This window comes from Macrobrachium nipponense, chromosome 7, assembly GCF_015104395.2.
Source record: "Macrobrachium nipponense isolate FS-2020 chromosome 7, ASM1510439v2, whole genome shotgun sequence".
Lineage (NCBI taxonomy): Eukaryota > Metazoa > Arthropoda > Malacostraca > Decapoda > Palaemonidae > Macrobrachium > Macrobrachium nipponense.
Genome location: NC_061109.1, coordinates 40,360,399 through 40,374,628, shown reverse-complemented (window position 1 = coordinate 40,374,628; position 14,230 = coordinate 40,360,399). Strand labels below are relative to the sequence as shown.

General features: G+C 41.6%; 1 protein-coding gene across 1 annotated transcript in view; it reads right to left on the bottom strand.

Annotated features, from left to right (window-relative positions):
• LOC135217580 (mitogen-activated protein kinase 14-like) overlaps positions 1 to 14,230 on the bottom strand; it is a 230,324-nt gene that overhangs the window by 30,672 nt on the left and 185,422 nt on the right. Inside the window, exon 6 of the mRNA XM_064253546.1 lies at positions 990 to 1,068. Coding sequence (XP_064109616.1) covers positions 990 to 1,068 — 79 coding nt within the window. The remainder of the gene's footprint in view (positions 1 to 989; positions 1,069 to 14,230) is intronic.

The following is a 14,230-nucleotide window of genomic DNA, read 5'->3' as shown; positions in this document are numbered from 1 at the left end:
CGGTTTCGTGTCCGAGCTGGCCGCCTCCCCATGCTGCACCACCGAATGGATGCTAGTCCGTTTCCGGAATTTTTCAAACCACCCATGAGAAGCCTTGAAGTCTGGGGTTGGCATCGATTTCCATTCTCCTCCGTCGTCTTCGGCCTGGGCAATCAAATCGCTGAAAATAGCGCTTGTGGGAGATTGTCGTCTTGGTTATCGTATCGCCAGCGATTTCTTTGTCTTTTATCCAGACAAGAAGCAGCCTCTCCATCTCGTCGTGCTTGCGGCTTCTCTTGTTGGACAAAATAGTGATGCCCTTGGAAGGTGTAGCTGCTTTGATGACTTCCTTCTGCATAAGGATGGTGCCTATCGTCAATGGATTTCGGCCGTATTATTTAGCGATCACACTCAACCTCATGCCAGCTTCATACTTCTTGATAATCTCCAGCTTCATCTCCACAGAAAGCATCCTCTCCTTCAGCAACTTTCTTGGGACCCATGAATACGTATGCTGTACGTAATTAAGTTATGTAGTAATGTACTAAAGTTCTCACACAACACGATAAAGTCGTACAATGAAATCACTAACACAAATTTACATTAATAAACGAAATCATATAGAACGAAAGAATTCCGCATGCGTACACAAATGATGGTGCGAAGGACGCCTTTACGTAGAGCACGAAGGGAGAGATGCTGACTAATAGGAGAGCAGGATCTTATGGAGGTGACTAACTTCAGGAACCAATGGGGGAGCGGGAGGATGGTGGCAAGTCTACTCAGTTGGTGGCGCCCGAGTTTTAAAATTGTTATCGGTGGTCTGGGCGAATCTCAGGACTTTACAGCAACAACCTTTCGTAACCTGAACTATTTTTGTATGTAGAGCCAAAAAAATCTTCGTATTTGCTTTCGTAACTTGAATGTTTCGTAAGCTGGGACTTTCATATGTCGAGGTACCAATGTACAACTAAGTCACAAACTGATCTGATGCTGACTTCAGTACTTACCCAGTGGATTGGCTCCACGGAATACTTGTCGGAAGTCCTTCTTTCTCATCTGTGGTAAGGACCGAATGTAGTTACGTGCCTGTAAAATAGTAGTAATAAGCAATTGCAATTACTCCTGATGCTGTATAATGGGGACATTTTTTACCTAAACTGGAAAATTTAAGCAAAACCTAAAAATAAAGGATAATAAAATGTTCATTTCTGACTGCATCATGTTTTCATTCTGCTATTTACAGCACTGTATAGCACTGACTGGTGACAATATCATATAACCAGGAATATTAGGCCTGATTCATGTTTGTATCCCAGCCAACCTGGTCTTGGACTGTTTTACTTCTCACTTATTAGATTTATTCCTTGAAGTACTTATGTTCAACATTTAAGTGGAATAGCAGTGTTTTTTAACAACATTCTACTGAAACAACATTTTGAGCTTACTGTGAAGGACTTTTTTTTTTTTTTTTTGCCTGAACTAAGAAGTTTGCCCCAAAAGTTAAACATTCTGCTAAAATGATAAAGAAAGAACTGTACAAGGGTAAACTTAATGCATGACACTGGAGTTTATCAAAGAATAATTCCATAACAAGAAGTTATGATAAGAGTCCAATTCTACGGCTGCAGTTAACTTCAACCAATTAACATTACTGCAATTTTATTAAAGTAATATGTCTTAATCCTCAAAATTACATTAGTATTACCACTTAATTAAACTATTTTCACTAACTACTAAGACACTGACTAGGGCAAACACCTTTTTCATAAAAACATGACACCAAGAATACTAGATTTGTAATAAAATCAAACTGCACAGAGAGAAGTTCATGCACATCCTTGCAATGTCCATAGTAAAATAGTTCATTAATGTTTTGCCTACACTTATTACACTCTCCTCTGAGAAAGTTTATCATCCTTCAGTTTTACTTAAAAATTTCTCTTTTATAGGTTCAAATGGGAAACTTATTGTCTTCAGTAATGTTCAGTATCTATCTGAATTCCCATTTTGTCTAGGTCTTCAATTATGCCCATTTTTTCCATGATGATCTACACCTTCCTACTGTTTTTCAAGGTACTTTCATATACAAAACATCTGGACAACTTTGTGATTAAGATTATAAGATTGTGCTACCTGTACGTACTGCACTTCAGCCTTGAATCCTCAAATCCTTTAGTTATATATCTATTATTTTTGTTTTAAGTGCCCATGCCTCTGCTGCCTCTCTCAAAAGTATTTAAGATATTGTAAAATGAAAGGTTTGTGCACTGTTTGGATTCTTCCAAACTTTTAAGTGACATCTATGTGACAAAATTATTATATGGTATTGGGAGTTCCTTCCCCCCACTCAAGCTTGTTTTCATCCATCCCTTCTTGAGCTTGTCATCAAGCCAAAGATTGACCTCTTTGGTTAGCATTATTAATTTATGGTAAATATAAGGATTTCAATATCCTGGATGATGCCTGCCATTAAGACAAAATACATTCCAGATTGCACAAGAATAAAAAACTTATATTACTCAATGGCAAAATGTTTTGTCTTGCAGCAACTGCATTAAAAACCTAGTGAACAAAGGATAGTTGCCATAAAAGATTCAGCATGCTTAGCCAATGCTCCATCTCATTCTAAATTGTCAAATTCTCCTTACGTGAGGACACCATTTTCTTGAAATGAAATTTACCCAGTATTATTGCATGATAGGTAGTCTTCCCAATGGATTTCAAGCCAAAACAATGGAAATTAAATTGAAGCCCTTCCAAGGGCACAAGTGTCTTTGCTGCATCCTTTCACAATACACTATCTAGTGCCCTGAAGATATGTAAGGCCAAATTACTTTGAAAAGTTAAAAAGTTCCTATTTACCCTGGGTTATTCACATGATTTCTTCTATGCCAGTTTTCACTAATGGATATCAACTCTAATTCTAAGGGTTCCTTGATGAAACCTTTCGGTGGTACTGTTCAGTTCAAAGATGACAACCTCAGAGAAACTGGTATACATCAGTTTTCACTAATGGATATCAACTCTAATTTTAAGGGTTCCTTGACAAAACCCTAGGTGGTACTGTTCAGTTCAAAGATGACAACCTCAGAAAAACTGCTACATCTCCCAGCCATTCCAGTCTTTACAGGTACTCAGCTTGGCAAGCCAATCCAGCTGTCTCCCACACACTTTCTTGACATCTTTCTGTATGACTGGTGCACTAATGACAGGTATCTGCCATTTGGGAAAATCCTTGATTTACTGAGCAAGAAAAATCAATACAGGCAGTCCCCGGGTTACGGCGGGGGGTTCCGTTCTTGAGACGCGTTGTAAACTGAAAATTGTCGTAAACTGGAACATCATAAAAAAATTCTAAGAAAACCTTAGTTTTAATGCTTTGGAAGCATTGAAAACTATGTAAACTGCATTCTTATTCATTTTTCATCAAAAAAACCTTCAAATATTGATTATTTAGCATTTTTGGTGTAATATTTTTTCTGCCAGATCAGCGTTGGAGGCGTCGTAACCCTGGAAATAATTTCTGATGAATATATGTAATTGAAAAGCACCTTAACCTCGGAATGTCGTAAGCCAAACCCGTCGTAACCTGGGGACTGCCTGTATCTAAAACCATGTGGGACACCAGAGAAAAGTTAATATGCTTATCTATCTTCAGACAGTAGTTGACCTTTGAATGAGTCATCAGTAAAACTTCTATAGGGACTCCCCAATTATCGGCCGACTCGGTTAATGGTGAACCGGTTTCATGGCACTTGTCTGGCACCATAAAAGTCACCGATTTATGGCCCCATAAGATGCCATGTTCCGGTTATTGGCCTCTTTTTCAACCTACCAACAACCTAGGTGAACTTTCCCTTATATCCACAAACCAAATAAAACATTTTACATTTCTTACATTACTGCCATTACGGCAGAACACGGAATGCTGGTGTACCTAGTAGTTCATACGCGAACAAACCTTCGGACTTAACAATAGGATAGTTTCTAGCGCTTAGCTGGATCTAGTTAAAAAGCAGATGAAAGCAAGGAATCTTGTGATATTTGGCAACACATGCGTAGATCGGGAGAAGAGTGGTCAAAGACCACTCACCTATGCCACTGCATCAGTCTTTTCTTTAACCACCTGGGCGAGAGTTGTGGTTGACCCCTCTCGGTCTTTACCTGTTTCATTTGTGTTTATAGTGTGTGTGTGGCTGATGATATGGCTTCTGCTCCTTCTCGGCCTTGTCAATGTGTGTGCCCTGGAATTCCAGGTTTTCTGTGTTCTCGTTTTTTGGCTTCGGTGGCGCCCGATCCCCACATCACGTGCATCAGGTGCCGTTTTAATTTTTGTACTATAACGAATCCTTGCACGGAATGCCGGGCATGGCCTAAAGAGCAGTGGAATTAGTTTTATAGCAAGAGAGAGCATCGGAGGGTTTCGACTCTTCCTTCATGGGAAGGTTTTTTGCCTCTTCCCGATGCTTCGTCTCTTGCAGTACTCACCCCCCCATAGTAGCGTTGTGCCTGTGTCTCCTTCCTTTTCTTCCATTGATTCATCGCTGGAAGTATCGGGGGGCCCTCAGGCTGATTTTTGTAATGTCGCCCCTTCTTCTTCATGAGTTAATTTGATTACAAATTGTCTTAGAAAATTTGTCATTTTACACCTCATGGTATTTGCTTACCGCACTAAAGCACTTTTGCAACTGTTATAAAAGCCTACTAAAGAAATACATAAGATGCAATTAAGATACTGCTTTGATACCTTCTCTATTGAAATATAACATGAATGCTAACTTTTGGATTATTTAGGCGACTAAATTCTAACATCAAAAAATTTTTATGGCATTGATAAACATGCACCCTTTACCAATAGCACCAACCTGAGAAAACAGGGATTTCAGTTAAGTGAAGGAAAACTATATAAAATCAACTATGTACAAAATGGAATAGTATATATCCAAAGATGTAAATTTTGTGCAGTTCATTCACCTTCACAATATTTTTAGAAGTCTTCTCAACCCCGTTTTAAGAGTTTCTTTATTCTGTCTCTTTGTCTCTATTCTGAAATTCCTTTCCATAAACAAACATTGCTTTTTATACAAATACAAACTATTAGTTATGTCTATGTTTTTGAATGGTGCATTTACTGTTCTAGACAGTGAGGGTAAAATTTGAGAGAGAGAGAGAGAGAGAGAGAGAGAGAGAGAGAGAGAGAGAGAGAGAGAGAGAGAGAGAGAGAGAGAGTTCTCCTTACTTAAGAGAGTGAAATCATTAGGAATTATTATGGAGACAGAGAAAAAAAGAAATATTTGACAGCTCTGGCTTCCAGCATCTCTTTGAGTTAACACAAAAGATGGAAAGATAATTCATATGCATTTTGTAATTAGTTTATTATTATTATTTAACCTTATTAATATTTGAAAATATTAATAAACATATACATGTACTACCATACAGATTCTCTCATCTCAGAATATGAGAGAGAGAGAGAGAGAGAGAGAGAGAGAGAGAGAGAGAGAGAGAGAGAGAGAGAGAGAGAGAGAGAGAGAGATTGTCCTTACTTAAAATAATACAACTGAAAGGTTATTTTATTTTTTTAAATACTATCACATACAAATTTTGTAATTAGTTATATTATTATTTTCTAATTTTATTAATATTTGAAAATATTAATAAACATATATATATGTACCATAAAAATTCTCTCATCTCCATAAATGAGACAGAGAGAAATATTACTTATATATTATTTAATGTTTTTTAATTTACATACAAAAGCTTGAAAACATATAAATTATATAAAAAATGAAACAAATACTTTTCCAGGATTTCTCAACGATTCTAAAATGTTCATGTTTGCATTTGTGTCTGCGAAAAACTTGTGTATGGTAATCAGTTAGTGTATGATAATAGTTAGGGTCCAATGAAAAGTTCCTGCTATGGTGAATTTACCCAACTTGGATCACGTCAGATTGAGGTACTTTCTGGACTTTAGGTGCACTGGGATGTGAAAATAAGCATCCTGCATATCTATAAGTTGTCATCCTGTTGCCTCAGTGAATATATAACATAACAGAATGACTTGTTTCCATCTTGAATTTCATTGTTTCAGCAAAGAAATTCAAGGCACTAACGTCCAATACTACTGGCCTCCATCCCAATGCTTTGGGAACCACAAAAAGACAACTGTAGAAACCATCCGAACAGACCTCTTCGATGGCTTTCATCTGGAGGAGGGATGAGTGTTTGAGAGGGCAGACTACCTCTCTGACCCTACGAGTAGGCGGTGAACATGATGGGCAAGTTAACTAAGGGAGGTTCCTCCTTGAATGGAATAGAACAACCTTCTTTCAACACTTCCACAATCTAATCTGCTCATTCTCATACTCCATCTCTCCCAGAAATGGAGGAGCCGGGCTCCAACTGGCACATGGAGGGAAGGAACTTCACTTTCGGGGGAAGGCTTGGCTTATAAGAGTGAGACAAGAAATGAAGGTTCTTCCTGGGTCTAGAATGAGGTCTTGATCTGCCACTATGAAAGGGTAGAGGCTGAAGAGGAGACATCAATCTGGAATTAATCCAGATTGATGTCTTCTTTTTGAGATCCGAGGCAAGGTCACTGACGACAGATTATGGGAAGAGGCGTTGGCAATTGAAAGGCAAAAGCAACAATGCTGACTTCTGAGAGGCCTTGATGCTCTTCGAGGTAAACTAAAACCAAAGCGCGCTCTTTTTGAGCACGCGCCTTCTAGCAGAGGAGGAGAGCACCAATCTGGAAGTTTAGTGGAGTCACTCGACCTGCCGCCCATAAAGTTAAAGCTGGGAAAGATGGAGCTGCTGGAGAGAAAACCCAGGGAACGCATGCAGTAAAAAATTCATCAAGGCTGCATAAGGCGAAAATGATATTGTTATGATACAATAAAGTTTGTTCATACTTACCTGGCAGATATATATATATATATATATAGCTGTATTCTCCGAAGCCCGACAGAATTTCAAAACTCCCGGCACACGCAGTGGTCGGCCAGGTGGTTAGTACCCATTCCCGCCGCTGGGAGGCGGGTGTCAGGAACTATTCCCATCTTCTATTCAGATTTTCTAATGCCACTGTCCCCGAGGGGAGGTTGGGCGGGTACTTGATTATATATATCTGCCAGGTAAGTATGAACAAACTTTATTGTATCATAACAATATCATTTTGTTCATGACACTTACCTGTCAGATATATATATATAGCTGATTCCCACCATTGGAGGTGGGGAGGGACAGAATAGAATGATTTAGGAAACAAATTGCATGCAGATGATAGACATCTTGGTTCCTTACCTGTTAGCATAGCTGACTTCGTGATTACTGTCACCCAAGTCTGCTTTTGCTTTACTAGTCTCTCCAGCAAGGACGTGACCTGTATAGCTGGTGAGTTCTAGATGATCTGACAACGGGGGCGTGACCACTATGTCTAGACCATATTGACCATACCATGAGGGCTCTAAGAAGTAAATAAATATCACCACCTGACCAACCTAGCCAAAGTTAAGGTGTTTTAACTAAGGCTTAAGAGTTAAGAAGTCCACCATTGGCGGCGACTCAACAAATAAAATTAAGAGCTCTTCCTAACCATTTTCTACAGGATAGGATGAGTGGTACTTCTTGCCCCCAAGATTGTGTCTGCGGACACGTATGGCCCTAGCGAGCAGCAGATCTCATATGACGTCTTCACATCTCTCAGGGAGCGTGAAGCGAACACAGAGTTGCTTCGCTAAAACGCGGTACTCAGGATGTAACTGAGTGCCATGCTCTGTTGAAATGCTTCCGAGGGCGCGCCCTCACCTCGTGAGCATTTACTTTAAAAGGTTTCAAATCTTTGTTCAAACATGACGAATGAGCCTCTTAGAAAGACTCCTTAAAAATAACGCCAGGGCGTTCTTCGACATGGGCAAGTCTGGTCTTTTTACGGAACACCGCAGATTGTCCGAATGACCTCGACTTTCTTTAGTTTTATCAAGATAAAACTTGAGAGCCCCGACAGGGCACAGGACTCTCTGTGGCTCTTGCCCAATAATTTGTGCCATCCCCTTGACCTCCAGGCCTTTGGGCCAAGGGTTAGACGGGTTTTCGTTCTTAGCAAGAACGGAAGGCTTAGAGGACACCGAATTATGTCCTCTAAAGCCAAAACCTCTGATGATGGCTAAAACCTCACTAACCCTCTTTGCCGTAGCTAGAGTGGTTAGAAAATTAGCCTTTCTGGTCACGTGTATTAAGTTTACAGAAAGGAGAGGTTCGAAATGCTTTGACATCAAGAACTTCAGACTACGTCTAAGTTCCATGCCGGAAGCTTCGATCTAGACCATTTCAAGATTTCCGCAGACCTCAAAGATCGTGAAGGGCTTTGTTGTTTGACAGATCCGAATCTCTGAGCCTAGAGGCCGTCAACAACATATTTCCGTATTCTACAATCGTTGGGACTGTTAGCTTATCCCATACTTCAGACGGAAAGGGAAGACGGTAAAGTAATTCACAGAGGTGGAGGTGTAGGATTAGTCATTCTTCCTGCACTATCTCCAGAATTGGCCCACTCCGATTGGTACACTGCAAAATATGCAGCACTGCTTTGCTTTGGCAATGAGACTTGTAATTAATATTGAAGATCCTCTCGCTTCTCGACAGTCTGAACGCATCCAGACTCAGAGCGGAGAGGTTTATAGGTACCTCTCGAAGTGAGGCTGTTAAGAGTAGACCGATTCTCTCGGGAAGGGTCCTTGGAAAGTGCTCTCTGAAGGACGTGACCTCTGTGAATCCAGCCTCTCGAAGGCCAACATGGGGCGATCAGCGTCTTTCTCGCTCCCTCTGACGCCAGCGATTATCTTATCATATTTCCTAAGCTTTTGAATAGGGGAAAAGAGACTAACCAACTATCCCCATTCCATACTATATGATGGCGTCTATTGCTACTGCTCTCGGATCGAGAATAAGGGAGCAACGTAGAGGAAGCTTCTTCGTCTTCAATATTGCGAAGAAATCTACGAAAGGACGTCTCCAAAGTCTCCACAACTCTCGACATACTTCTAAGCGAGGATTACTCAGACGTCAGTAGTTGCTGCCGTCGATCGAGAAGATCCGCACGGACGTGCAATAGTGTAACGAACCTCTTGAGGATCGTTACGTTCCGTGCCTATGTCGATAACCATCTCTCTCTTCTTGGGATATGAGAGAGCTGCGAAATTATCTGAGATGATTTGGACCAATCGACCAAAAACTCACTCTTCGAGGAACTGGAGAGCCAACCAAATTGCTTCCAATTCTCTTAGATTATGTGCCAGGACCTCTGTACCTCTGTCCGGATGCCTGGCACCCTCTCGGTATCACCTGAGGTGATCGTCAACCCATTGAGAGATGTTTAGAATTATTTCTAGATCTTTGATGTTATTTCAGTTCTCCTGTAGGAAAAACTGTAGAGGTCTGAATTGCAGTCTATTCAGGGAAACAAGCTTCTCCAGCGAGGAAATGGTCCCCAGCAGACTCATCCATTCCCTCACTAGCATGCTTCCTTCCCTAATAAGGCTGCGCTTTGCATAAGCAGGAGAGCATTATTATAGTGCTATGCCGCGGTAGACTCGTACAGAATTCTGTTACAGTGCGGTAAGCAGCGCTGAACAGGTCTAAGAGATATCTCTGTTGAAAATTTCTTAGCAAAAGGAAGTCGTGTTTATTCATGATTACTAGAAATCCCCTCAACCCGAGGCGAAAGTCATGATTGTAGGGTAGAGATACGGTTCGTCAATCAATCCCGCGGGAGAGAGAGACGTAAACGCCCGAGCATAACAGCGCGCTACCTGATACTGAGTTGGTGACACTGTGACAGTTACAGGCAGCAGGCAGCAGCTTATGTTCACCTTCTCGCAGTCTTATGCCGAGTTGCCAGCTATTCTATTCATCTAAAGAATAGATTTTCCATTATTTGAACAGAAACTCTCAAGTTGGCATATTTAAGCGAAACAGAATTCGCTAAATACAGAAGCTGATTTTGTGTTGTCGTAACATTACGCTTAATTAACCAAATGTTAAATCGGAAACTCCTGGAAAGTTGCCTGGAGTACCGATTAAATATACTGCGTCATCCACAATGACAGCAACCTCTCGTCTCGCACTATTCTGCCTTAGTTACCAGCTACTCTCTTCTACGAAGGAATAGGTTTGTTACTATTATCGATCAGAGGGAAATTCTCAAGCAGGCATATTTAAGCGAAACATAATTCGCTAGATGCAGACGCTGAGTTAGTGTTGTTGTAACAATACCTTTTAGCGTTGTCCTTACAGCGGAAACTCCTGGAAGTTTGCAGGAAGGACCGATTAAATACACTTACAATAACCGTCTTTTCGGTGCCATCTGTAGAGGTAACCATGATATGCGTATATGACTTGAACCCTACATTAGTAATATGACGCAAAGATAAAATACGTAAGTATTGTAGTCACTTGAACATCTAATTCTCTACTACATTCTTTCCTCGACGAGGAAGAGAGAGAGAATGGAAATCGACTGTCTTCGTTCTCTTTGCCAAGAGAACGAATTAACATTATTCGAATGGCGATCAAGTGAGAACCGAGGATCGAAAAGGACAGTTCAAGCTTCTTATGATATTGGACATAAGACTTCATGGACGTAGTCTACAAGTCTTTTTCCTGGATGAGCCTCTGACTAATGAATGAGAGCTCTTTCGAATTTTGTTAATGAGAGCTTATCCGCTTAAGCGATAAAATGTTATTAAGATCCTTGTCAATGAGAACTAACCCATTTACATGACAGAAAGTAATCCCAGGAATTCGAGCATATAGTTTTCCCGATTCCCGCAGAAATCGAGGAAGGGGCAGGATTCCTAATCAGAGGATGGGCTTACGACATGTAGGACCTTAATGTTCCCCTTCGGCAGCGCAGTCCCGAAAGCAGACGAGGCATTTTATGACACCGAAATCTGCTTACAGTTTTTCTGGAATTCATCAAGTCATGGATTCTATTGAACGCTCCCTTCGTAGAAAGCAAAGTAGACATCTTGACGAGACCAAACTCCTTCCTCTTCTTCGAAGACGCCCTCTTGAAGACCGTACTTGCAGGAATCCTGGCGAATGTCTTGATGCGTAGGACGCCTAACGTTCTGAAGAACGTCCTGGTAAGTGCTCTGCTGAGCGACATGACGTGTAGGATGCCGAACGTCTTCAAAAGCGTCCTCGCTAGCGTCCTGGCGAGCGTCCAGATGTGTAAGACATCAAGCGTCTTCCAAAAAGCTTATCAATGTTTATGACGTCGAGCGTCTTCCAGAGCGTCCTGATGAGCGTCTCTTCGTGTAGGACGTCGAGCATCTGCAAAAGCTTCCTCACGTCTCAATGCGTAGGACGTTGAGCATCTTCAAGAGAAGTCCTCGCGAGAGTCTTACCGAGCGTATTGGTGCATAGAACACCAAGGGTTCTGAACGGCATCTCAGAGAGGATCTTGTCGAGCGCCCTGATGCATGAAAGGCCATAAGACTTGACCATACCGTAGACTTAAAGTGAATTCTCTACTACATTCATCTTCTCACTAAGCATGTACTCTAATAAGTCATGCTTTCGTAAGCATGAGAGCATTATATAATATATAGTGTTCTGCTGCGTTAGATTCCTTTAATAATTTTACTACGGTAATCAGCATTGAAAGGCTGTAATATCTTTCTTATTGAAAGCTTCTTAGCAAAAGGCAGACAATATTTTATTTATGTTTGCTTAACTATCCCCTCAATCCGAGGCTAAGACCGCGATTGTAGGGGATAGATACGGTTAGTCATTCCATCCCGCAGGACCGACCTCTCATGACTGAGAAATAGATGGTTAATGCGTTGGTCTAAGCGATAGCAGCCTCCGTTAGCTGTCTGGCCTTACTCTTCCAGAGTTGCCAGCTACTCCATTCAATAAAGGAATCTTATAAAATTATTATCGAACTTGAGGAAGTTCTTATTAATGTATATTTAAGCAAAACAAGACTTCGATAAATCTAGAAGCTAATTAGGTATTGTCATAACAATCCCTTTAAGCGTAGTTCCTTTCCTAGGCAAACGTCCTGTAAGGATCTGGTAATAGAGTTGCACAGCAAAGAAGTAACTACGGTATGTGCTTATGATTTGACCGTATCGTATTATCATACAGCAGATACTCTACTACCTTCTTTCCCTGCCGAGGCAGATAGAGAAAGGAAAAAACTTTTACTATCTTCGTTCTTTTCGTTAATAGAACGATAGAAAGAGTATATATATCTCCTTAAGGAAGGAAGTTAATCCAGGAACTCTTTAAATCTTCGTAATTTCCTCATAAATCGCGGAAGAGACAGAATTCCTGTTCATCTCTAGGGTTTACGGAAGGAAGTAGATATTTCCTATCCGCCATCATACCCAAACGTCGATAAGATTCTTATTAAGAAACCAAGGTTTCTCCCGAACGTCTTGGTAAAAACTTCGACATGACTGTTGCTTATCAAATACGGAGGCGTCCCGAAAAGCGTCATCAAAAGCGTCCTGTCTTCAAGGGGAGCGCCACTCATGAAGCGTGCTAGTCATAAGCCGATGTACGGTGATCGTCGTCCGGACGAGTATTATGGACAGTTCGGCAACTCCTGACAAAGACGGCGGCCGCCTGTGCGACATTCTTGCGTCTCTGTCACGCTCATCGACAACTTCCAGAAACGCACTCAAAAGGACGCCTGTGTGTTCTTGGGTGCGAGGATGTAGAAAGCGACGAGCAAGGAAAAGGAGAAGAAGACTGCCTGACTTGACAGACAGACAGCCTCAAATCCTTCCTTCAGTAAATGTGTTTTGCCCTTCTTTTGGCGAAAACAAGGCCAACCGAGAAGGGCTGATCCTGTGAGAAGACGAGGGTACGTTCTTCCTTTCCACAGTAACAATGATAAGGCGATCTGGGCGCTTAACAGCGTTCTTCCTATTTCCTTCTTCTTTCTCCCATGTGTTGGAAAGTCGTCAAACTGTTAAGGCGGCGATTACAATCGCATGACAATAGAGAGAGAGGACGTGAAGCGTCCTCCTCAATAAGCTTCTATTTAAAGGGCGCGAGTCCTTCCGAGAGCTCCAACCCCTGTACGGGGAGGACGCCTCGGAGGACGAGAAGCAATCCTTCAGGATTCGTGCACGTGCACGATCTTTGGCAGCCTGAGAAGCGTTTTCAGGTCCTGCCGAAGGGACGCCAGATCGGTGGGGGTTCCTCGTAACCCTCCTTCGGCTTTCGACATGCCCTCTCCCTGTGGTCCTGGGAGTCCGACAGAGGTCTAGACCTAGAGGCATTATAAGGCCGATCTGACGCCCCTCCACAACACTAGGGGCACTAAATCAACATCACTACACTCACAGCACTGATTGGAGAGCGAGCACTTTAGATTCCAATTACTGATGTAATCCACCATAACAGAAAGGGCATTACCTCTCACAGACACTTCCTCTAGGCCCGTAGGCCATACCACAAGGTTAGGCAAAATAAAGTTTACTCTGTTTACTGATCTTGGAGGAAAACCTCCTGATTCTATTACGCTCTAATTTGCGTACATACGAACGAATCATACATCTTTTGGAATCAGTCAATTATTACACTAATTACATTGATGACACGTCGTGCATATTAAGTGAGAATATATCGAAAGTTTCGTTATTCTCACCTAACCCCTTGCAGACAACAAAGTCTGAAACTAGTCTAACTAGAATCAGACTTCTTATGTCAAGAAATTCAAAATTAAATCAATTTATGATAGCGTATGCCTAGCCGCAAATCCAAGTTAATAAACCAAAAAGAAAACAACCAAGATACGCGGCAATGAAGTTCCAAAATCCTAGACGGAGGTAATGAAAACAGGTGTTTACATTACCGGCGACAGAAGAAAATCTGAATAGAAGATGGGAATAGTTCCTGACACCCGCCTCCCAGCGGCGGGAATGGGTACTAACCACCTGGCCGACCACTGCGTGTGCCGGGAGTTTTGAAATTCTGTCGGGCTTCGGAGAATACAGCTATATATATATATATATCTGACAGGTAAGTGTCATGAACAAAGTGTAGAATTCTGATCTATTCCGCCAATATAACTTCTTCATCCGACGAGATCAGTGATAAATGTGAGTCCACAGGTGTCTGAGAAGCCATGTGCACTACTGTCAAGGGCTCCTTATTAACTAAATTTATGCTAGCAGCAAGCTGTCACTGAATTGGGGCTAATGACGGGACCACAGTGTTG